The sequence below is a fragment of the Chelonoidis abingdonii genome, chromosome 13 (assembly GCF_003597395.2).
Source record: "Chelonoidis abingdonii isolate Lonesome George chromosome 13, CheloAbing_2.0, whole genome shotgun sequence".
NCBI classification, from domain to species: domain Eukaryota; kingdom Metazoa; phylum Chordata; order Testudines; family Testudinidae; genus Chelonoidis; species Chelonoidis abingdonii.
In genome coordinates, this window is record NC_133781.1 from 17,099,325 (window position 1) to 17,125,463 (window position 26,139).

Sequence of the window (26,139 nt, forward strand, 5' to 3'; positions counted from 1 at the left end):
CCTAGGACAGCTAGCAGCCCTCACATGGTAGAATAACTTTGGGACACTTCCAAGCTGGGTTTGTAGACTCAGTTCCCTATTTCCTTGCACCTTCTGTCCCTGTATCCCATCCACGACCCAGTAGCTCCCCCAACAATGCAATGTTGCCGAGTCACATCACATCCCCTCTTTCAGCCCCCAACTGCCCCAAAGGCTGAAAAAGGTGCAGGTTTCCAGATGGAATCTGTGCAATGAGCCAACTGGTGACAGTTTTATCCTTAGGACTTACAGAATCCAGAGAAGATTCAAAGCCCCTGGCAAATGTAAGCACTTTAAGTATCAAGAGGGAGATGGCATGGTAGAAATGTGCTTGAGCTAAACACCACTAATTCTTTATTATTAGAGTGTACTCCCTTGACAGAAGACTAGAGAGGATGCTTGTGCTGTGTGTATCTCATTTGCAATGTAATAGACTTCAGCTGCCTTAATGAGACATATCTGAATGAAAACAGCAATCATTTGTAAAAAGGTGTGTTATCTGAGTCAAATCCCACCTCTCTGCTTGAAATGAATATCACTTTAAAAACATGTTTGGTAAAGAAATTTCCTTCAATACTGTGAGCCTCATCTCAAACTTAACAGCAGGTGGAAACACATGGAATATTAAAAAGAAGATTAAAGTCAAACACTTAAAATGGAAAGAAAAGATGCAAATTGTGATTTTTCACTTAGGCCTTCATGTCCCTAAGAGGGCACTAGAGCTCAAAGAAAATCAGATATTAAATGAGCCTAATTTAGCCCTCTAGAGGAGTAAAAGAATTGCAATGTAAAGTGCTGATTACATTGGTTCATCCTGTGCAAATATCCTGCTAGGACATAAACAGAGGCAGAAGCCTCCAAGCTTTGGATTAAAATACCTGCTGCTTTTGTTACAGTTGGTGCACTAATGACATCTATTTGAACTGTATTATTATTTTTAAATTATTATTAAATTAATTAACAAGAGTTGATATTTATTAATAACTATATTGCAGTAGTGTCTGGAGACTCCTGGGGGCCCTAATGTGCTAGGGGCGGTACAAACACATACAATGTCATAACAAAAGTTGCCCAAGTATTTCCATTCTAAGCCTCTTGTTTTCAGTTGCTTATGATTTTCTAAAACTTTCAGCTGCAAGGCTGAAATTTTCCAGGGTTGGCCAGGTGAATTTTTATTTATATTTTTCAAACCTTGAGAAACCAAAATGATGCAGCTGTTTCTGCATGTGAGAATATTTGGAGGGGGGAATCTTGAATTTTTTTTTAAACAGCTGTAGCTGGATATAGAAAAATGAAATTTGGCAGAAAACAGCCCCCGCTGAGAAATGGCTTTTGAATACACTATAGTGAAAATTGGGTTTGATCCGTCAGTTATGAGCATTTGAAACTATAATTGGTATGATGTTTTTAGAACTTATTTGCAATGAAGATGCAAATCGGAGATTGTGTGTGGAGTCTGACTCACTTCCTCCCTGCAGTTATGGGGTGTTGGCACCTGGGGTTGGGGCTCAGCCTGTTAGCTGCAACATTCATGCCAGGTAGGGTTGCCAACTCTGATCGAAGTTATTCAGGGAGATTTTCCCCTCCAACATGATGTAATGTCATTTTCTTAAAACAGCCTATTAAAATTTCCCGGATTGCTTTCAATAGCCGTCAGGAGATCGATGCCGAATCCGGGAGGCTCCAGGCCAGTCCTGGAGGGCTGGCCACCCTGGTGCCAGGATTTGGGCTCTGGTTCTCACTCTCCCGTCCCAGCAAAGCGCAGGACATTCACATCCTGGATTTCTGCCTGGCAGCTTACAGGCGCACAGGGTCTAGATTAGAGTCTCACCCTCCCGCAGCGCCAGGTATTCGGGCCCCGGGGGGGTGGGGCCAGAGCAAATCCGCTGCCCCGCCTCCAGGGCTTGGTGCCCAGACACCAGGGTGATGGGCCCCAGGGCTTCGATCAGCCTGGGGCTCAGGGCCCTTCCCGGGCGGAGGGTAGGGGGCAGTGTGCGAGAGACCCACCCAGGGCAGAGTGGGGGCTGGGCCCGGATCCTGCAGAGGAGTGGGAGGAGGGGCTGCCGGCCCCATCCCTAGTGACGACAGGAGCCCATCCCCCGCCCGCGGGCCGGGCCCAGCTCTCACAACGAGGCTGGAAAGGGCTCAAATAGCAACCCGGAGGCTACCGGGTCCTCCCCTATCCCAGCTCTCCCCGCGTCATGGCCTCCACGCGCGGCGCTACGCTCCCGGCCCATGATGCTGCGCGGCGGCGGCGGCAGAGGCGCAAGATGGCGGCGGAGCGGCAGGTTCCCGGCGGTGCGGCGGGCGCCGGGGGGAGGCGGCGGTGGGAGCAGCGGCGGCGGGGGCCGGCCCGGAGGAGAACAAGGAGAATGAGAAGCCCGCGGGGGTGAAGGCGGGGAGCTTCGGGGACAGCCTGGGCCTGGAGAGTATCCTGTGGGGCCGGCCTGGCAGGGGGGCCGCGAGTGAGGACGTGTCAGTCAGGCCAGGCGGGGAAGCCCGGACCCCGCCTGCCCTCGCGCTCTGTAAAACGGAGGGGGTGAATTCCCAGCGTGGCTCAGCGCTCCCCTCCAATGTGTGCACATGTCCCCGGCTGTATCCGCCTTGGGGGGTCGCTTTGCACTGTTAACGGGGGAGGGTGGCCCGGCTATTCGGGAGAGGGCAGAAACAAAGGCGTGGCGGCGTGTGGCTGTGGAAGACATGCTGGGGAAAGGGACTGGGAAAGCAGCTTTTCTCCCTCTTCTTCATGTTCCCTCCATTGATTATTATAAAGGGCAGTTTTCTGTGTTGTAATTAAGTTACATTACATAGTTAAATCAATATGGATGTTTGGGGGTGGAGAGGCAGAGCGGAGATTGGATTTGACAGGTGGGAAGGGAAGAGTTTCCATTTTGCACTCTAATGGAAGAATGTTTATAGCTTTATGCACGTTTAACCAGCCTGTCCTGTGTATGAAGCTGCCCACCACCCAAAGGCAAGTTGGAACATAATCCGAATACTAGACGTCTGGTTCGAAGTAATTCGTTTGCATATTGCTTTTACTGGTACTTGTTGGTACTCTAAGGTTCTCATTCCTGTTTTGATGGGCCCTTGTGCTGGGCATTGCTGAGTTGTCATTCAGTTATATAGTCTTTCTCCTTCATCCCAGATAGAAGTATTTGGGAGATGAGGTAAGGAGTAGGGTGAGATTTGTTATGAGTTAGAACATGGAAAAACAAATGGGAGATGTCAGGCAGTGGTTGGTACTGCTGAGGTGTTTTAATAATATAAATTGCTATAGTAGCATGAAAAAATCTGGATAACACTGGGTTAGGCTTCTGGTAACATCACCCTGATTCTGCAGAAAATGGGATGTAAGCAATGCATCTTTGATGTGAACTATGATTTTTATCCTCTTGACACCACCCTTGCAGCCAGTGTCACAAATATCACTAACCCTCAAAAACTGAAAATTCCCAGTCCAGATTTTTATTTGCGTGGAATATGAGCATGTGGTGTATGAATTTTACTCAATACTAATATTTGGTTTCTCCGAGAGAACTTGTTATAGTGGATAAAATAGGTGAGTGACAGGCACATTAGCAACTACAGTTTGTGTCATCCTGGTGATAGGTATGTTTTGTGTAGCATATAGTTTCCATAAAAGGCTATTGAGAACAGAGGATCCTTCCCGTCAGTTATAATAAACTGTAATGGAGTTAAAAATCAGAATTGGTAGTTTTAAATCAACAATTTTATACAGGAGTTACTGTTTGGGGGTGGGTGGGGGAGTATTGTTTCTCTGAATTTGTAAACAAAATAGCACTTTGTGGATTACTATGTATTTTTAAAAAATTGTTAAAGTCCCTTTTATCCACATTTTGTATTTTTTTTATCACACTATGCAAAGAGCACAAGATGCTTCTAAAATATAGAAAAGCTAAGAATTACTTTGGCTAAGTGAAGCCTCATACATATTGCCATGTCAACCTGAAAACTAGCCAGAAGCATGGGATTCTTTCCAATCGCTGTGAAGGGATCAGTGAGGTAGTTTTTTTTATAAAGTTGATTTACCAGTTGGTACTTTAATTAAGGCTGTAGGCTTTTTCTTGTGAGAAGTTTTAGTGTGAAACTAGCTCAACTGCACAGCTGTTGCGAAACTGAGTTGTATCTTACAGTAGGAAGAAATGCAAATGGAAGCGAGGACACAAGTCATAACTTAACTTCTGGCAATAGTGATATAATTTGGCATTTGTACGTGAAGTGGCAGACCCAGTGTCACGTCAGTGGTGATAGGCATGCCCAAATCAACAAAATTGTAAGTAAAAGAGCTACTATGAATATAATATAATATAATGAATATATTAATATAACTAAATCTAAAATAGATTTAAAGAAAATTCAAGATAAATACTTAGGATTAGGAAAAATTAGGGGAAAAGGGGAGTAATTTGTTGTAAAGCTTGCCTGTGCTCCAAAAGTGAACACTTCTTTGTTCTATAAGTATTAAAATTACACCACTAGCTAATACTTAGGTAGTTCAAGCACTGTATTTTAGGTGTACTTTAAAAACAGCATCTTAATCTTAAAGTACCTCTGAATGAAAGGGATTTCAGTTTATTTTCTTCCATAACTACTATAATTGGTGTTAATTTTGACAAGGTTAGTATCCTGATAGGTGCTGTAGGAAATGTGATGTAGGGTTTATATGTAAGGATTGTAGAGATCGATTCTTAAATATAAGTGAAACGCTCTTTCCAAAAACACTTCTCTTGAGATAAATGTTTTCTGGTTGTGTCTTTCTCAAAAAATAAAAGTACTGATTTTCATTTAAATGAATTGAATGAGTAACATCCATGAGCATCACCAAAATGTACAGTGCAGGTTTCTTTTGTGTAGTATTCATTAATTGAAAGTTTTTTTAAGAGTAAAGCAAACACAGGACACACAGGTAAATCAGTCAGTGCTTATGCTAAAGATTGTAATTTTGTCTGAAACCCTTATGTGAAAAAAAAAATTAGTATGTAAATACTGTTACATTGTTCTCCCATAAAACATTTATTGAAGTAATATTAATTTTAATTGTTTTTAAATTTGCTTTACCAGTTTTCTTCTAACAAATTTTCAGTGCAAAATTAAACCTTAAAGAATTATTCCTACCATCCTTTTTACAGGAATATCTGTATTTAGGATATGATTCACTTGGAGAAGACTGCTTTAGGAAATTACAAAGTAGCAATTATAATACATTCAGTAAAGCACCTGTAACACCCTTTTCAGGAGAGATCAAACAATAAAGCTCAGCAATGATTCTAAAATTAAAATTTTGCTGGCATAGCTAGGTCAGATAGATATGTTTTGGGGGTTTTTTTGGCCACATAGCTATACCAATAAAACTGTAGGGTGGATATTGTTATACCAGCATAAATGTTTTTGCTGGTATAGCTCATTTCACTCACTGTATTGGAATACTGAGAGAAACACTGTTGTGTTAGTATAATTGCATCTACACTAAAAGGGTTTTGCCGGTATAACTCTACTGGCAGACCTAAGTGTTGTGAAAGTAGAATTAATTATATTGTAAAAATAAGAATGGATTAAAGAAATGTTGTCTGCACCTTTAAGCAAAACTGTTGGAATGTTGCAATCGAGGTGTCAGGAACACAGACATTAGCATAGAACAATTGCACCGTTTAAGGGCAATTGGAAAAGTATTAGCTTTAGATCGATACCAATCAGTAAGGATGTGGAATATGCATGCTGTGTCACAGGTGGTTTTTCCTGTCTGTTGCTTTCTTTGTCCCTTTGTCTAAACTCCTGCCCTTTTATCTGTATAAATAAGATAGTTTGTGTCTTGAATGGGGCTCACATTATCTGGGTGTATTAGCAGAGCGCTGTACCAATAAAACAGAGTGGTCTGACAAACTGTGAGTCCTGAGTCTAACTTTGACAGTGTAGACCTGGGCTTAATTTGTATCCATAGGATTCTGAAAAATAAAATATGGTGGTGAGAAAATTTCTGCAGACAATCAGCTCTTGCATTTCTTGTTGAAAGGTTTCACTATTCCTCTCTTGTACACTGGACCAATATCTGTTTTAAAGTTTGTGTCAGAAAAAATCCTGTCGATTCTCCCATTAGTTTAGGATAGAAGGGCATACCAAGACCAAACTCTGTACAATCATAAATGTTCCTTAATGTGAATTCCAGTTCTTCAGATTATTAAGGAATCCCAACAGCAGCATGGTTTACGGCATGGAGATTTCCAGAGATACAGGTTAGTATGTTAGCAAGTAACACCAAGGCATTTTATATGTACTTACCTTGATTAGTGTAAATCACTATGCCAAGTCAATTTTAGCTCAGAGCACATTTATGTGCCAGTTTGCTGCCATAGGCAGGCAAAGGTGATTACTTTGAAAACCAGTTGCCAAATAAAGAGCCATTGGCAGGGACCTTACTGTAAATAGATGTCCCCTTTGTCTGTAAATGAAATTAATGTTCTTTTACTAATCAGATTATTAGAATACTGGGGTTAATTTGTTGCTTGGTTTTTGATCCCTCATATTTTTGTTAATGATACCACTAATACCTTGTTAATAGCCACCGAACTTGTCTTGGGGGCGGGGGGTGCGCGTGTGTGCGGATACACACACATACATTGCTCTTCTGAGAAATCATTTGGAACACAGAGCATCACCTTTTAGTTAGTACAGATCAGTGGCCATGACATGTCTGTTTACATATTGCTTTATTGCTACATTTTCTTGTCTCTTTTAACTATCTGCCATATCTCCGGTTTAATGCTCCTGTTATGTTTCTTAAACTTGACTCTGTATTGTATTGTTTAGAAACCTTCACTCCCAGAAACTTGTATATTGTCATACCAGGTACATTTTGTCCAGCATTGTTTTCTGATTATTCAATATAGGTTGACAATGAAAGAGGAATACATAGGAGCAAAGTCTCATTCTTTGGAAGAACTGATTTTATTTTGTGGTTATTTGCAGGGGTTATTGCTCCCGCAGGCTAAGACGACTCCGAAAAACTCTTAGCTTCAAAATGGGAAATAGACACAAGTTCACAGGGAAGAAAGTAACTGAGGAGATTCTCTCTGACAACAGGTATTAGGCATGGGGAAAATCTGGTGTTGGGTAGCAGTGCATTAGTGAATTGCTCCTGGAGGTAACTTATCTTCATATGTCGCAAATGAAAACAGTTTGGCTGTTATCCTAGTTCACAGCTCTACACCTCTCTAAATCACTTACTTTTGTGGAGAGTTCTTAATTTTTTAAGAATTTTAAAACCTAAAATAAAGATCCAAGTTCAGACTAGAATATGGGGAGCTGGGACATTGATAGTGATGTGAGGGGAAAACATAATTCCTGCCCTCGCTGCCTGGCCCTAGCTACTGCTGTCAGTGCTGTTTTCTTGAGCAGTAAAGTTCAAATATTTTCAGGGGAAGTGTTTAGTCAGTGCTTCAGATGGCTATTCTAAAGAATATAGACAACTAAAGTGCTGTTACCAGCAAGAATGAGATTGGGGACATGATCCATTATCTCTGAACAGAAACACTTGTTTGCAGTTTGTACTTGTGCCTTTGAAATTCGCCAGACTAATTGGAAAGCAGCCAGAGCTTTGGGCTCATTTCCCAGCTGCTAGAAACAGTTGATTGTCTGCTTTCTCATAGTCTTTTTCTTCTTTCAGGGGATGGGGGTGGGGGTTGAAGATATGGACTTTTAGCCCATGGGATTTCTTTCCACCTGGTTTGGGTTAATGTTCTGAAATGCATCTGGCTGTTGAAAATGGTGGTTTTATTTTTAATTATGTACCTGGAAAAGCAGTAAGATTATTCTACTTTTAGTCATCTTTCCCAGGATTTTGTGACACTACAAAGCGGAGACTTGATACTAAATTTTCTTTCACGGCTTTAGAATTCCTGAAGACATCTTTTTCAGTAGTTGCATCTCAGTAACAAGCGGCCTTCCTGTGTCTGTCCTATAGGTACTTGCTGTTGATACTGATGGATGCAGAGAGAGCCTGGAGCTATGCAATGCAGCTTAAGCAGGAAGCCAACACAGAACCCCGCAAGCGATTTCATTTGCTTTCTCGCCTGCACAAAGCCGTGAAGCACGCTGAGGAGCTGGAGCGCCTGTGTGAAAGCAATCGGGTGGATGCCAAGACTAAGCTGGAAGCTCAGGTTATTTCTAACATTCATTTTGTTTAGCAGAGGCAAAGAAAGGATGATAAACTAACCTTTTGTTTCTAGTTGAACAAAGAGTCCTCCTTTGTAAACTGACACTAAATTGCCTGCTCTGACTTCAAATTAAGAATGTCCAGTACGATTTTAGTTTACTGGTTATTGAGCTCTAATGTGTGTGTAGTTTCATTTGATTAGTTAGTAAGTCGGTTTGACCAGTAGCACTAGAAGCTTTACAGTAATGCCCTGAGGTCTCAATCAGAATTAGGGTCCAACTGTACATGTGTTATATAAACACATTAAGCAATCGTCCTTGCCTCGGAGTTTAATTTATATTTAAGATAAAACAAAGGTGTGTTTTTTTTAAATGGCAGGAATGAGGGGAGAGGATGAGGGTACAGCACTCCTAACTCATTTCGGAAAAGAAAGCTGTGCTGTCATTTTGCTGAGTGCAGCATTCTGAAAACTGAGCAACATTTCTTACCAGATGTAAGCTACTACTTTTTCAGAGTCCTAAAATATACAGTAGAACCTGAATTACAAACACCAGAGTTAAGAACTGACCAGCCAAGCTCACACCTCATTTGGAACTGAAAGTACCCAGTCAAGCAGCAGCAGAGACAAAATAAAGCAAATACAATACAGTAGTGTGGTAAACATAAAGCATTAAAAAAAGAAAAGCAGCATTTTTTCTGCATAGTAAAGTTTCAAAGCTATAATTCAGTGTTCGGTTGTAAACTTTTGAAAGAACACCCAGAACATTTTGTTCAGAGTTATGAACATTTCAGAGTTGTGAGCAACCTCTGTTTCCAAAGTGTTCGTAACTCTGAGATTCTACTGTACATCTGGATCACAAGTAACAGACTGTCTACTGGCCAGTGGAGACAGGAAACAATCATCACTTTGTGATACTAGCTTCCTATGAAGAGAGCTCTAATAGCTGGGCAGATATGATTAAAACTCCATTTTGCAGCTTTTGTGGACCTTTGCTGGGCTACAGAATTATCTTCTCACAACAGCAGTTTGTGGGTAATGATTGCAGGCCTTGCTTCATCTCACATCAGGAATTTGTAACTGTCAGGGAAAAAGTGATGCTGTTAACTAGTGTCATGTAAGTGTAAAATCAAAACTTTCCTAGATGAGATTATTGCTTGAATTAGGATTTTTTTTTGGTAGTGGCATCAGTGTTAATGGACACAATGGAACTATGCTCTCACAACAATTAACTTGTCCACTTGTGCTCTGTCTGCAGGCGTACATGGCTTACCTCACAGGAATGCTGCGCTTTGAACATCAAGAGTGGAAAGCAGCTATGGAGGCATTCAACAAATGCAAGTGAGTTTCTCTTCCTTACCATCTTTGTCAACTTGAACTTACTTAATACAATTTGATACAAAACTAGCTAAGTCTAGGTGAGCTGATTGTTAACCCTAATTGTTTGGTTTCTGCCAGAGTTCTGAAAGCTCTGATTGCAGTTGTGGTAACCAGTAGCATAATGGTAGAGAGCTGAGCTGTGGTGTTGAATTGGCTTCCCACAGAGTAATAGTTTAGTGTTCAGAAGCCATCCTTTCCCTTAGCAAAGTCTTAATATCCTATTAAAAACAAATGCTGCAGTGTAAGTTTTCACTTTCCTGCTGCAGGACTATATATGAAAAACTGGCCAGTGCTTTCACAGAGGAACAGGCTGTGCTATATAATCAGCGTGTGGAGGAGATTTCACCCAACATTCGCTATTGTGCCTATAATATTGGTAAGTAAAGTAGGGTAACAAATACTTAAAGCAAGGATTGCTTTTGAGGCAAGGGTTATTGGAGTGTTTATCTTAAACTTCTTGACACGTGAGAATGAGTCCATTCCTAATGCTCTGAGCAAACCCTGCAGACTCCTCCATATGACTGACAAGGCCCTTCAGTTCTGTACCTGATTTAACAAAGTGGAATTTATATTGAGTTGTGCAACACTATGGTTTTATGTAATGTGGATAAATACATACTCTGATCAAGATTCATACAAAGTCACTTCTTTTTCTTCCCAAAGTTACCTAAGCACCAGTCTGTGTTCTAGAGACCTGGGTTCAAATGCTATTTTACTGACAAATGAAAATGAGTTTGGTTTGACTCATTCTGACAGTTCTTTCTCTCAGGTGACCAGTCTGCTATCAGTGAGTTAATGCAGATGAGACTGAGATCTGGTGGCACAGAGGGTCTTCTTGCTGAAAAATTAGAGGTAATTCACTGCATGTTCCAAAATTTGGAATGCATGGTGACCAGCTCACGCTTTTGGCTTCGCTTTTTAAGTTAAATATCCATGCATGGTACAACCAAAAGACAGAGGAGCAATGTTACTTTCTAGGGAGCAAAGTTTATCCTCTAGAAAGTAATGAACTATGAAATATACTCCAACCTTCAATTTAAAGTAAATGTGAGGATTAATCAAGTAGTCAAAAGTTGCATTCATTTAAGTTGTCAGTCACTCACCTCTGTCTGCACTTTTCAGTCACTGATCACCCAGACTCGAGCAAAGCAGGCAGCTACCATGAGTGAGGTGGAATGGAGGGGAAGAACTGTCCCAGTGAAGATAGACAAAGTGAGGATCTTTTTATTGGGGCTGGCAGATAATGAAGCGGCCATTGCTCAGGTAACTAAGAAATCACTTCCAGGTATTCTATGCCAGTGTTATAATATCTTCTGCTTCTGTAACCTTTATGCTGTAACCTCCTATGCTGCTGTTTGTGTATTGTTGCTGTATGCTGATGTGTTCTACCACAGAAATAGCTGTATTTACATGGTGTTGTGGTAATCTCTGAACATACTTAGTAAATCTCTTTGAGGTCTTCAGATGAAAGATGCTGTATATATGAAAATAAGTCAGCTACCATTTCCCAAAGAAACTGGTTCTTTAAATATCTCCTGTGCTGGCCATTAGACAGAAGCAAAAGGGCCATGTAACTAGCCCTTTCCCTGAAGAAAACAAGTACCGCGCTTTATCGGGGGGAAGATCTGCCACTGTGGCATGCTGTTGACTTCATGAACACTATAAGGGAATGGAGGAAAACACTTGCAGTCAGAGTAATTATGTTTGGCTGTGCACAACAAAAACGAGATTCCCCCCGCTCCCACCCTTGATTCTTAGATTTCTCAGGGAACGGGTTCAGAAATCATGCTCCTGCCTTCCATTGGCTACAGGTCTTGAGCTGTTGCTGTTTGAAGCTGCAGCCTATCTTTAGGAGCCACTGCTACTTGTTTCTTGGCCTGCTCCTGACTACATCAGAAGTTGGGAAGTCTTTCTCTACAAGCAGGGAGAGAAGCTTAGTGGAGCAGGCACACAGCTCAAATTTAAAATAGTTTTTAAAAAGATGGAGATCTGATTTAATTCTCTCTAGTCTATTTTTTACAGAATGGAGTCAGTGGGTGGAGGTAGAAAATGATAGCTGTGCTTTAAACGAAACATGACAAACGGAATTTAGTTGTGCAGCCTCTAGAAGTTTATTTGTATTGGTCTCACCTGAAACTTTTTTATTTTTATGCAGTCATATTGATTTCTGAATAAGTAATGCTTAAATTCAAGTTATGGGTTAAATTGATCATCTCAGAAGAGCATTCCCTGCAAGTAATATAGGAGTATGGCCAGTAGGTGGTGATGCAGCTTCGCTTTTGTGTTCATCAATTTTCTGTCACTTCCATTCTTTTGATAAATGCAGGTTAGTGGTGGTTAGGGAGTCTTTCGGTTAGCTATAGGGTGACAGGATATCCTGATTTTTATAGGAACAGTTCTGATTGTTGGGTCTTTTTCTTATAGAGGCTCCTATTTCCCCCCTCCCCACTCCTGATTTGTCACCTTAGTTAGCTACCCTCGCTCTTCGGATGACCTATTCCTTATGATGATGACAGAATGGAGTGCTAAATTTGATTCATCTTGTTCTTTAAATAGTTACTGAAACCTTCTAATGGGCTTCCAGAAGACAATGGTATGAGACCAGATTTGACTCTCCTAGTTGCTATAGATAGAGGAGTGGTCTCCAGACTTCCAAAGCTCTATATTGAACTCTGCCAAGAGGGGCTACTGTCCAAGATTCTTTAGCTGTCCCGTTTGTATAGTAGAACCTCAGTTACAAGGACCAGAGTTACAAATGGATTGGTCAACCACACACCTCATTTGGAACAAGTAGTACACAATCAGGCAGCAGCAGAGACCCAAAAAAGCAAATCCAGTACAGTACTATTAAATGTAAATGACTGAAAAAAGGGAAGTTAAAAAAAAAATTGACAAGGTAAAGAAACTGCATGTTTCATTTAAATTAAGATGGGTAAAAGCAGCATTTTTCTTCTGCATAGTAAAATTTCAAAACTGTTAAGTCAATGTTCAGATTTAAACTTTTGAAAAAACAACCAGAACACTTTGTTTAGAGTTGCAAACATTTCAAAGTTATGAACAGCCTCCATTCCTGAAGTGTTTGTAATTCTGAGTTTCCACTATATTGTGGCAGTACCTAAAAGCCCAGGCCCTACTGTATCTAGAGACTGCTAAGCTGGGCAGTGCTTGCATTTAACTCAGTTGCTTAAGGTAAGGATAGGTTTTCCTTCAGCTGCATTTGACCAGAAGTGAACATAAACCTATTATGCCTTAATCTTGTGAGTAAAATAAATGCAGAATCTTGGAGCAAGTACCTTTTTTAGTTGCTTTGTGTTAATTGGAGAAGCAGAGAAAAAATGTTAAAATATAAACTCCAGGAGTCAATTTCATTCAAATTTGACCCAGGTGTTTCTCACTTCTGAGAATTCCCCTGCATAGAGACTAGATGCCATGACTTGAAGGCACATAGCTAACCCATAGCCCTGTTGAATTGTAGTGTGTGTAAGTGCTGTATCAAATCAGTTCTGTCACTGTTCTCCTTTGTAAGGATTCTGTAATCATCTCTGTAGTAGAAGAGCACTGCTTAAATGAGTGGAAGGAAAATAACTTTCAGGGACAGTCTACTATGGATAGAGTAAAAAGGACAAACTAAGATTGGGCATTTCTAAAATTTCAGAACTAGAACTTTAAGTCAAGTCAGTTTCAAGCAATTTAAGTCTGTTCCTTGTCAAAAACTTGAGCCTGTCCGATGTCTCTCTTCTTTGTCTGTGCTTGGTGTCTGTCTGGTTTCTTGCATCCGACGAAGTGGGTATTCACCCACGAAAGCTCATGCTCCAATACGTCTGTTAGTCTGTAAGGTGCCACAGGACTCTTTGCTGCTTTTACAGATCCAGACTAAGGGTACGTCTACACTGCACGATTATTTCGAATTAGCTTAAACCGATATTACAAAACAGATCTCATAAAATCGGTTTAGCGCGTCCATAGTGGGATCCCGAAATCGATTGTTTGCGTCCATGGTCCAAAGCTACCATCGATTTCAGGAGCGGTGCACTGTGGGTAGCTGTTCCTCAGCTATCCCATAGTTCCCACTTCGTGGGAGAGCAACAGTGCCTGATGGGGCAGGAAAAACACTGCCCGGGTGGTGCTGGGTTACAAGCTCACCCCTCCTTTGTGAAGGTAAGCAGACAACCCTTTGGCGCCTTTTTCGCGAGTGCATTGAGCAACGCCATAGCAACAGCAATCTTTCCTTTTTTTTTTACCGTGGTGGTGTGGGGGGAGAAAATCAAACTGAGAGCTGTTCCCTGAAACCACGCAGAAGACACGTGTTTGAACCTACGACATTGGGAGCTCAGCCAAGAATGCAAATAAATTTTCAGAGACTGCTGTGGGATGTGGGATAGCTGGAGTCCTCAGTACCCCTCCTCCCTCATGAGCATCATTTGAGTCTGGCTTCCCGTTACGCTTGTCACACAGCGCTGTGTATCCTGGAGTTTTTTTATTCAAAACGCTTTGGCATTTCGTGTTCTGTAACGAGCTGGATACAACAGATTTGTCCTCCCTACAGCGATCAAGACCTTAGTGATCTCCCTACGTCCTATGCTGAGCTCTTTTTTTCGATTTTCAATCGCATCGCCCAGCCGTTGCTGATCAAGAGCTCCCACGGCTGGGCAAAAGCAGGAAATGTCATTCAAAAGTTCGCGGGCTTTCCTGTTTTACCTGCCCGCTGCATCCGAGTTCAGATGCTGTCCAGAAGCGGTCAGGCTGCACTCTGGGTGCCGCCCGGAGGCCAATACGTCGATTTCCCGTCCAATGAAACCTAATCGGAGTTATCACTATCGAATTTAGCGCTACTCCTCTCGTTTGGGAGGAGTTCCGAAATCGATTTAAGGAGCCGTTTAACTCGATATTAATGACGACGTCATGTGAACGGATACAGCGTTAAATCGGTATATCGGCCATTAAACTGATTTAAAGTCGCAGTGTAGACCTGGCCTAACACGGCTACCCCTCTGATACTTGTCTGGTTTCCAGTCTTTGTGCCCATTGAAGTTGAAATGCTCCTGTGGGTGGAGTTTAGAATGCAGTCAGATGTGTCGTATGTTTCTGGTTATTCACAGCAATTAGTCCTGCCTTAATAATCTTGTTTAAAAAAAAAAAAATTAAATAAGGTTAAATGTTTGCAAGCTGCAGGCCTACAGTTTTATAAAGAGGTAAAATAAAACATTCTTGAATGAGTTAGTTAGACCTAATAACTTGGACAGTCTTTGTGAAGAGGATAAACAGGTTGAAAAGCAGTTTTATATTTACTGGGCATGTGCAACAGGACTTCTGTTCCAGAGCAAAAAAAGTAACAAGCTGTATTGGGATAATGCTGCTATTTTCAGACCCTTTCAAAACTCTAGGCTTCATTGCAGTTTGAATGCAGGGGAACTACTAGGTTGCTGCAGCAGACTAGAATCTGTTTACATAGTGGTGTACTGCATGGAATATAGGGCAACAATTTCTCTCATTTATCCCAAAGGCGTTCTAACTTTCCAAACTCAAGTGGGCCTTTTGTGTATTCATTTGCAGGCAATTTTCCTTACTTTATCAGCATGACCTTGCATTTATTTTAAATGATCTTTCACTACTATTTTAATAATCATCTAGCTGAAAATGAAGTGAGTTTCTCAGTGGATTGTTCAATTGGTTGCACAATGTCAGTCCAGTAGGTGAAGATCAGGATCCTCCTGCTTGGATGTGTCAAAAGTGTGTATTCTCACTTTTTCTTATCTGAGTGTTCTAGGCACAGCGTTGGGAGCCAGGAACTCCCGAGGCCTGACCATGAGTCTGACAGACTTGTTGTATGGTGTTGAGGAAACGAACTTTTCTGCCTTGGTTATACGTATTAGTGAAATGCAGGCTTCGTAGCTTTAATTGAAGGGCTATTAAAGGATTAGCATTATGGAAGGAAAATAAACTGGATACCTGATTTTAGAAATTCTTACTGCTATTGGAGAAGGGAGATCAGAATGATCAAACAAATTGAAATGTGCGTGCTCATCTAGGGTTTCCTAAGACATGATGCATTATCTCAAGTTGTTTGCTATGGACAGGAATGATTTCTATTAGTGTCCTGAATTGCACTAAGAACAGTAAGTGAATAAGGCTAGATCCCATCCCTGTTCCTATGGAATTGAGTGCAATATTTTAGCACTCTGACTTACAAGTTGTTGCTTTATTAACTTGTTCCAGGAGCGATGGCAAAGGGTAGGCAAGGAAGTGTAAAATACCTTGCTGGTTTTCTGGTTGGTAGCAAGGTGCACCCTCTGTTCCTCGCTTGTGACCAAATCATGTAATCCATAGGTGGACACCCTGTCTTCAGTGGACCTGACAACCTGGGGTTTCCCTGTTTGCTTTTTAGAGTAGCGTGTTTAGTTTTTGGTCTTTAAGTTACATAAGAGCATACCATTCTTACCAGGTCAGCCTCTTCTCCTATCTGTTTTAAGCATTATGTTGATTTTCTTTTTTAGGCAGTTTAGTTTAGCCTTTGGTGCTGACCTGGGCTTCCTGACATCAAAGAGGCTAAAAATGTATCTGGATTGGACCACAGTCTGCAAAAGAGGATCGTTTAACAAGGCCAACTGAAAATCAGATTCCTATCACTCTCACAAATGCAAAGAAATTGAGCTCTGAGTGTCATGGATTAACACTAACAAAGCTTTGGTCAGGGAAGGGCAGGCAAACATAAGTAGGGAACTCTCTCTGGAATGCTGTCTCTAAATCGCATGTATTTTCTGATAACAGGAGGCCCAGCTCATTTCTCATCTTCTCCCCCTCCTTGTTCTTTAATTACCCTTGCTCAAATTTTTCTGTACTGCAAGATAGCTTGTCTTATTAACTGACCATATCTATTCCAACTGAATGCCCCGGGAAAATGCTCTGGCACTATTCAAAGGGTCGCTTTTGTACTTGGCATTCTTGTCTGTCCGGAAAGTGCAGAAATATCAGATAAACATTCTTTCGGTAGTTAAGCTGTTATGAGAAAAACCATTACCGTTTGTGAATGTTTGTAATGAACCAAATGAACTAGAAGGGTTGAGTTTTGAAAATGTACATGAACCATTTGTCCACCATTTCCTGCTCTGACCTACTGGAAGGCAGGCTGCTGATAAAATACAGTTCAAAATGCAGAAACAGTTGATTTCGGTTAAAGGATTAATACCAACCTAGCCCATCTTGTGACATTGACGGCTATTTCTCTGGGAGAAAAGAAAAATAGGCCTGGGACTGTATTATTACTGTAACATTTTCTGGTTCACTATGCCAACTAAAAAGTGACTTAAGCATTTTGAAGGTACTGATGAGTTGATGATGATTATTAATGGGGATATAGAGACTTTCACCTCTAGTCATTAGTTTGCTACTATGGCCAGAGCAAGACAGAGGGACTATAGATTGACTGGGACATGAAAAATTAACTTATCTCATACCTAGAAGCGATTTCATTAAGTCAAAGATGAAACAGACAGGACACTGAAATTGAGTTGCCTCTTAAAGAGGACTTGAGTCTCCTAGCTGTCATACTGGAGCAGCACTAATCTTTCACGCCTTGGGGAAGATTATCAGTATTTTCACATAAATAGCCTTCAAACAAGAATTCCAAATTGCTTTGCAGCTTTTTCTTAAACAGGTAATGCAGTAAATGTTAAGATATTAAATATGCCTTGCAAATATTTGAGTGTCTAATGCAGTTCTTGCGCTCCTGGGTCAGACAAGGGAAATGAAGTAAGACTGTTAATGCTGAATGTAGGGGAACAGGGAGGTTGGCTTGTTTTTGGCCTGGCAAGCAGTAGGTGCCATCCATCTATGAAGGAGTGAATGCCTGGAGTCCCTTCAAGTTTATTTAAGGAGCAACTGTGACTGATTCTGAAGGTTGGTGGTTGTGATGTAACTCATCAAAAATTTCAATGTGTGAAGGAAATCAGGCTGTAGATGTCATTTACTGTGCTGAAGTTTTACTCCGTCATACATAATATCTCATGCTCTTTGCATTTTCTTCTGGTGTCCTCAAGTAGCAGCACTATGTATCAAGAGGGAGAGGACTCCACAGTCTTCAGATTGGACGTGCCTTTGAGCTCTGCAACCCATTGTGCTACTGATCAGAAATCTGCCAGCATTTCATTTCTCCTTTCAAAGTGTGTAGAACTAATATAGTTTGTAACCAGTTTTCACGTTTCCCACTGTACTGCCTGGAAGGAATTCTTATTGAAACCCTTCCATGCTAGACAACAGTGAAACTTTCAGGCGGTATAAATGCATCTCTCCTTTTCCTGGAATCTATCTATGCTGGCACTGGGGAAACAGCGCCTTAAGTTCATCAAACATGCAGACATGAGTGATTGCTCTGTAGTGCAGTTTTGCTGTTCTGTAACAGTTTGAGCACCTACAGTTACATGATCCAGCTATGCATTGTGGTCAACATTTAGAAGCAGTAACTTGGCAGAAGTTTGAAAAGAGTTAATGAAGGAAGATGAACTAACTCTTCCACAGTACCAGCCCCACTAATAGGAAAATGTGTTTTTGAGAAATACTTATTTTTGTCTCTTCTGTGTTGTATTTAGGCAGAAGGAGAGGAAACAAAGGAACGTCTGTTTGAGTCTTTACTCAGCGAGTGTCGAGATGCCATACAGGCTGTTCGGGAAGAGCTGAAACCAGACCAGGTAAGCACTAAACAGATTACAACTTCCAAAGAGAGAGCTGTGTAGCATTTCATCTTCTAGGGTCTCTTGTGAAGTTAAACCCACATCTGCTGTGGCCATAGGTACTTTTGGCTCCATCAATAACAAGGTGTGCTGCAGAGTAATTCAACAATGGCCAAAGTTCCTCCTCATAATTGAACTCTGCCTGGACATCATCTCCGTCATTCATCCAATGCATTTTTTTTTGTGTGAGCCAAGTCAGTTTCCACTTGTCCTTCAAAATTTGAGTTGTTTCTTATCCTTTTACTGCAGTTACCAATTTAAGTAAATCACACACAGCTTTTGTTCCAATTTCTGCAGAAGCAACGAGAACATTCTCTGGAAGTGGATTCTGGGAAAGTGTCCAATATCCAGTACCTTCATAGGTAAATGTGTCTGTGTTTAGAGCAGTGTTGCATTCCCATGTAGATTTTGAGAATCTCATCTTAATCCTTTGTCTTGGGCCACCTCAGTCTAAATCATCTAAACCTAGTAGATCAAGTAGAATCTGGTTTTGCCTTACATTCATTTCTGGGAGCATTGGACCCAATGTCCCATTTTCATTGCCCCCCCAAACTTGCTGTACCTGGAAATTTGGTATCTAGTAGTGGGAAAAACTATTTAAGAACTGCTGTGAATGACTTCCAACAGAATTTCAAAGCTTGTGTAAATGGTACTTTCTAGTTACCTGACGTACATCAAACTGTCAACAGCCATCAAACGCAATGAGAGCATGGCAAAAGCTTTGCAGAAGACACTGCTGCAGGAGCAACAGTCAGAGGATGATGGCAAGCGTACAGCACGGCCTCAGGACCTGATTCGTCTTTATGACATCATCTTGCAGGTAATGCCAGGGCAGAAAAATCTGACTTTCAGGTGTTTCGCTGAGACTTTTTTTTAAAATGTAGTGTGCCAAAAGGACTAACCAGGAAGAACCTGGAAGAGGAAACTACAGTCAAGATTAATGTGATTAACTGAAAGGGTTCAGTTAAAAGTCCATGGTACCCAGTAACCACTTGGGAATATTTAAAAAAGTAGATTAAACATAATCTCAAAATGCTGATTTGACTAAAGTCTTTTGAATCTCCTTCCCTAATGCAGAAGTTCTCAAGCTTCTATGTATCACCATGGTGCTGTCTCATTTCCAACTGCTAGATTAAATTGACAGCTAAAAGTAACATTAGAAACTTCCCTATTTCTTGTAAGCAGTTACCATGGTTACCACATGGATGCTCCATTGGTCTGGTTAGTTTAATGGGAAGGGAGATGTTGCATGAAAGAAACTAACAATGTGGTTCTTACTATGAAAGATTGAGAGCCCACTGTCCTAATGCATATTTTGTGTCAGGAAGTCTTAAATTCTGCCCTAAGGGTGAATCTACGCAAGTTTAATTGAATGATGTTTTCTAGTTATTGCTATATTAACTAGGAGAACATCATATTTGCCTAGGCACATACCATTGCTCTGACTCAGGAAAAAGGCAGCTTTCTTCTTTCACACGCCAGATGAATGTTCATTAGGGTTTGACACATTCCAATTTTTCTGTACTTTGTACAGAATCTGGTGGAACTGCCACAACTTCCTGGCCTAGAAGAGGACAAGAACTTCCAGAAGGAGATAGGACTGAAGACGCTAGTGTACAAGGCTTATAGGTAACCCTCTGGATGGAACAGCAAGGCTGTTTCTTTAGCTGGCAGTAAGCAACAGAATTCTCTAGGGCTAGCCAGGCATGAATTCTGGGAAGTCACATAATTAATATTCCAGTGCAACTGCACAGGACTGGATTGGGGGAAGTGTGGTGGGGGACTCTCTCTGAGTGAAATGAGTGAGACTGCAAGTGCAAGCTGAAGAAGATCAGCCTGACCCAGATGTATAGCTCAGTGTTGGGGCAACCTGTTTATAATCCATACTTTTTGAATATTCAAGAAATATGCTCAAGGAAAGCAATTAATCATTGTAAGAGTTAACTTCGCTCCTCACCCTGCCAGGTGTTTCTTCATTGCCCAGTCCTATGTACTGGTGAAAAAGTGGAGCGAAGCCCTTGTTTTGTATGACAGAGTCCTGAAATATGCCAGTGAAGTCCAAGCCCAGGCTGGTGCTTATAAGAACAGCTTGAAGGTATGAACCAAACTCTTCCACACTTGAGTTCAGTTAACTACCAGTAACTAAATAATAGGCCATTATATTTCAAATTATGATCTTTAAATGGTGAAAAGAATATTGCCTTGAGCTCTTGTAACACCTCATGCTTGCTACAGGTTTTATGATGATGTATGCTAGTGCAGGCATGGCTCCCTCCATCCTGCCCTATACATTTGGGGTGGGGGGAGCGAGGGAAACCTAGATTTCTGCAACAAAAGTATCCAGTAAATACTGGTGACTATTAGATATGTAAAGATAGGAATATAGCTGCTGCTTATACAGCTCGTCACCAGAGTAGCAAGGTGCCTACCTGTATAGCTGTCCAAAAAAGATTGTCTGTGTCTGGATTTCACTTGAAACAAGGCTTATGTGGTACCATAAGGGCTATATTATATATCAGGAGTCGGCAACCTTTCAGAAGTGGTGTGCCGAGTCTTCATTTACTCTAACTTAAGGTTTCGCTTACCAGTAATACATTTTAACCTTTGTTAGAAGATCTTTCTAGAAGTCTATAATATATAACTAAACTATTGTTGTATGTAAAGTAAATAACATTTCAAAATGTTGAAGCTAAATTTAATTTTAAATAAAGCTTCAACATTTCAAATGCAGAGCCCCCGAGACCGGTGGCCAGGACCTGGGCAGTGTGAGTGCCGCTGAAAATCAGCTCGCGTGCCACCTTCGGCACCCGTGCCGTAGGTTGCCTACCCTATTAGATATGTTCATCTCTCCTCTGAGAATTGATTGGCACTGCTCTAAAATTCCTAGTTTGTCAAAGTTGAAGTGTCTAAATTTTAAACATCTGTCCCAATTCTTGTTAAAACTTTGCTTTTATACAATTACTTGACTCAGAGGTATTCTTAAATGATCTAGGAGTTGCCTGATGTCCAGGAGCTGATCACTCAAGTGAATGCAGAGAAATACTCCCTGCAGGCAGCTGCTATATTAGGTGAGTGCAATCCTGCAGGAGAACTGGCTTCCCTCAGATCCAGTCATACACATTTATTACTGCAGCCACTTGTAGCATTTACAGATGAAAAAGTCCAATACAAAAGTTGCTGCCCACATGTTTTCTCGATCCATATTGTATTCGGAAAGCTGTTCCTTTCCAATTCCAGCCTCTTCTAGAAGCTCTGCCTGGTACCTCTAGGGCTGCCACTGGCAGACAAGAGCCTTCCCAGCTTATTCTGTAATCAGAGTTTGAAGATCATCTTTTTCTGAAGGACTCCTACCCCTTTTACTGTTCTGCAAAGAGCACTCTCGCAAGCACTTCTTAGGTGCCACCAAAGATAAACCGCATCCAATGTATGGCACCTTCGTGGCAGTAGAGTGTGCATTGAATTCCCTGACTCATCTGTCACTGGGTCTGGCTTAACAAGCAGACACTAGGAAGGGCTCATTGAAAGAGGAAAGAGTTCTTATTTTATTTTGACACAGTTGTACTGAGTCATCATTCAATGCTAACTGAATTGGGAAATTTGTGACCTATACCAATCTGTACTCATCTCTGGCAGACAAGAACTGCTGAATCTTCCTTGCTTGCAGATAGAATAACCAGGGGAGATCTGACTTCTTTTTTCCCCTCAATGTTGTGGACTGGCCACATAACATGGGGCTTTTTTCCCTCACCCACTTTCCATATAGCTATCACAGTGCCATGCCTCTGTTGGGACTGGGAGATCATTTCTGTGCCACTTTAGAAACAGGAAAGGTGGGGTGCTTGTAAGCATGACCCTGTTTGACTTACAAACTAAGCAAGTTCTCTGCTAGAGTACTCAGTCTTCCATATGCTGAAAAGCATGAGCTCCAAGGTGATTTCTGAACACATCTTATGAGTTTTGACACTAATAGTCTATTTTCTGAGGTGTTCTTAATAGACTAGCTGTCTGCATATTCATATGGCACTTCTATGAATCTTTCAGATGCAAATGACACCCACGAGACGGAGTCTCCATCCCAGGTCAAGGATGGCAAGGTGAGTCATGGCTTTGTGCACTGGGATGAAAAAGGCAATTTCATTAGCACTAGTATTTTCTGCAAGAGGAAAATTTTCTATAAATGGGAAAAGTAAAGCTTAATTTTAACCTCAGAGTAATGAACGTGTCCACTAGTTACAATTTAAAATAGAAATTGTCAAGCCTAAGATGCACATGCTTCAGTAAGACCAGTGTGTTCAAAATGGGCTGTGCAATATGGTCTGTTTTGGGTACAGAATGGCCTAAGCTGATTGCTTTCCCTCTCCCCACAATCGCTGAAGAGGGGTGTGTGTGTGTGGGAGGGGAGAGGGTTCCTTGTTACCTCAAGGTAGCTAACTGCAGGACTTCAGCTGGTTTGGATAGTGAAATTGAGGCTACCACTGCAACATCTTCGGCCTCCATTTTTGGGTTTACAATGCAGTACCCAATGCATGAGAACACTACTTTTAGTCTGCTGTACTCTTTTTTAGTTAGCTGTGGTGGTGATGAATGAGTACCAGAATGCAGCCAGTGCATTTGGCTCAATACCACTGCTCATCCTGAGTGTCTAGATGCTGCTACTTAGCCATTGGGCCAGCCATGATATGTCCTCAGCTTGTTTAATATTGGCGTCTGGATCTCTTTCAGCTACTCTCTGAACGGTTTGAGACATTCTGCCTGGATCCCTCTCTTGTCAGCAAACAAGCCAGCCTGGTGCATTTCCCTCCTGGGTTCCAGCCAATCCCATGTAAACCCTTGTTCTTTGACCTGGCCCTCAACCATGTTGCTTTCCCACCTCTGGAAGACAAGGTGGAGCAGAAAGCCAAGAGTGGTCTTACAGGATATATCAAGGGCATCTTTGGATTCAGAAGTTAACTAGTGGCCTTCAAAGGAAGGGAAGTCGTGTTCTGTTGTGGAAAAGCTCCAACAAGGTCCAGAACATAAATATCTGCATCTGAAACCAATAAGGGGAGACTCTTACCATCTTCTTCCCTGTGTTGTGTATGTGCTTGTGCACTTGCATTCTTTCCCAGTGTATTAGAGGAAAACCGTCTACCCCAGGAACGTGTGTACTATATAAATATCTGATAACATCTGGAGCAGAGAAATTCCATTGTCCTCTGAAAAGTTGGAGTTCGCTTTTTGACCAGTGCCCCATTAAGGGTCAGTACACACAATGGACCAGGCATAGACATATCTTGATGTTCATCGATGGTTGACATTGTAATTTGATGCTCTGATCAGAACATTCTTTGGGGGTGGGAGGAGAAGGGCAGGAAAAAGCAGGTGTTGAGGGGCTGCCTAAGCAAAGCATGTGAAACACTAGCTAGGAAGACTGGATTCCTGCTAATGCCACCTACCACTCCCTGACTTAAAAATATATATAGTTACGTAAAGAGAAACCTCTTATTTTTTAAAAAATGTTGCATTCAGAAATGAGAGCTGAAACTCTTGTGCTAGGAGTAGGGGTGGTAAATACTTTAACAAATTTTAATGATTACCTAATCGGTTGTGGAGTCTTGTCTGAATTTACACATTGCAGCATCTGTGTAATCCTTCCTCACTGGGACATCTAGTTAAATGCCTAACTACAGTATTGAACCTGTTCTGAAAAGGCTGTTTTTGGAACCTAGCTGCTCATGGGTGGCTTTAAAAGGAGCTGCTCAGTCTTCATGGAAAACTGAAAGTCTGTTTATCCTACATGCTCATTTCCTTTCTTCTCACTTAAACAGGCTTGCCTGAAAACAAGACTATCCTTGTCTGGAGTTCATCTCCTCCTGCTTATTTCTCATCTTCAGTCTTCGGACTTTGCTATTGCATTTGATTGTTATGGAAATAATTTAAGATGAGGAATAAGTAACAGGAGCCCAGTGGATTTTTATGCCCTAAGATCTTCTCTTGCACTAGACTACATTTTTGTAAGAGTGCCCAGATGCTATAGTGATGGATGCTTTTGAAATGCAGGTAATTTCATATTGCTGTCTTTTTTTAAAAAAAAAAAAAGGAGGAGGGGCGGAGTTGGGGGGCAGAACTGTTCCTAAATAAAATTTGGACGTTTTCCATATCCATGTTTGGGTCTTCACTGAGGTTTACTGTAGTTGGATGCTGAGATGTAGCAGTTTGATAGCCTACGAGTTGTCTTGGCTTTCATACTGCCTCTCACTGCTGCATTGTTTCAGCATGAGGGCTTGGTAGTCCACAGGCTGGAAACAAGAAACTGGTTTATGCATATCTAGATTGTGCAATGTTGGAACTATTCCATGAAAGATGCTTCTCTTCATGAGATTGGAGAGCAATATGGAATTAATGAGGTTTAAAAATGATTGGAAATAACGCAGACTTGATATTCTAAATTGATCTGATTCATTAATTCTTAAAAGTACAAGACAATTCCTTGCAGCAGGACTCCTATGCCTAGAGGTCAAGGGGGTGCTGGGAGGGAAAAAGAAGCTGATCCTGTTTCTCTGGATATTTTACAATGTGCAGATCAGGTGGAATTTTATAGAAGAAAACAAATGTAAGCTGAAGAAAAGCTGGATGTTAAAGAATATTTTTTAATTTATCAAATGATGAAATTTCAAACACAGCTGTGGTCCTAGAACACTGATTTCTGTCAGTTCTCCATACAGCCTGTTTGCCTAATTTAGAAATAAGACAGTCATGTGATACACTGACCTAGCCCTTTTCTGGCAATTTGCCTCATGCTGTTTTTCTTTGACTGTATTTTTCTCCGAATTTCTCTCCTCCTTTTTCAGATTTTACATTAAATCAATTTGAGAATTATTTTTCTGTTTGGAATGCAAACCAAAATGTATGTTTGTTCGCCTTCTCCTACTCCAAGCTTATGGGGGTCTGGATTCATTCCAGTGAAACTTAGGTTGAAGCCAGTTTCTGATTGATTGCTGTTACAAATGGTTACAGGCAGTTAGCCTCTTTGTTAAACGTCCTGTGACACACAACTGATTAGTTTGGACACAAGAAATCCTAAAACAATAAAGTTTTATTCCTGATTTCTGAGGCATGTAGTTTATATGAAGCACGGGAAACATGGGCATTCATTATCTAAAGGGTAAGATTGATCTTCTGAAAACTCTATCAACTTTGAGATTATTCAGTCCTGAATCAATGAAGACACAAATGTGCACCAATATCAGATATAACTTTGTTTTCCTTATAAAAAACAGATCCTAGATTTATAAGCAGTGTGTTGCTCTTTGCATTTATGAATGATGCAGAAGAAACTGATGAAGCGCTAGGAAAATATCCAAAGATAGTAAAAATATGTACTGCTTTCCCTTGAGTAGCTAGTAACTGCTGTCAAGATGAAAACCAGATTGTGTTAAATTTATTGAAGTTCTTAGCATGAAGGCTGGATTTGGAACTGCTGTCTAAAGGTCTAACAGTATTGGTCACAGGGAAACTAGTGTGGCAGGCTTTGATAGAAGATCTGATGCATCTACAAGGAAGGGCCAAAATGCTCAACAGTGAGTAAAAGGAGTTGGAATTGACCACAGCTGACCAGCCAAGCCTTCACAATGCTTGCACATCCAGAGCAAAAAGCTGAATTCAGATTCTGATATTTATGAACCTGGCATGCGAACCTTTTCTTCAGCTCTCTTATCAGAGATAGTAAACGGCTCCTGTGATTCAGAGCAAAGCTTAATGTTTTACAAACTAGTTGCTGGCCCCAGTGGTAAACTTGTTCTGCACACAACACAGCTGTTTGGTGAATTGCTCTTATTTAGACTGCGAGTTCACTTTGCAGGATT

At 41.2% G+C, this 26,139-nt stretch overlaps 1 protein-coding gene across 1 annotated transcript; it reads left to right on the plus strand.

The window, feature by feature from the left end:
- The first annotated feature begins 2,273 nt into the window (after positions 1–2,273).
- On the plus strand, positions 2,274–25,380 carry SRP68 (signal recognition particle 68). The gene is given in 17 exon segments (XM_032792871.2): positions 2,274–2,316; positions 2,319–2,447; positions 6,206–6,272; positions 7,006–7,119; positions 8,000–8,195; positions 9,448–9,530; positions 9,836–9,945; positions 10,339–10,421; positions 10,692–10,832; positions 18,155–18,253; positions 18,593–18,657; positions 18,956–19,115; positions 19,830–19,924; positions 20,261–20,390; positions 21,288–21,363; positions 22,337–22,389; positions 23,018–25,380. Coding segments are annotated over 17 exon segments (1,857 nt in total). The 5' UTR covers positions 2,274–2,288; the 3' UTR covers positions 23,246–25,380.
- The last annotated feature ends 759 nt before the right edge of the window (positions 25,381–26,139 follow it).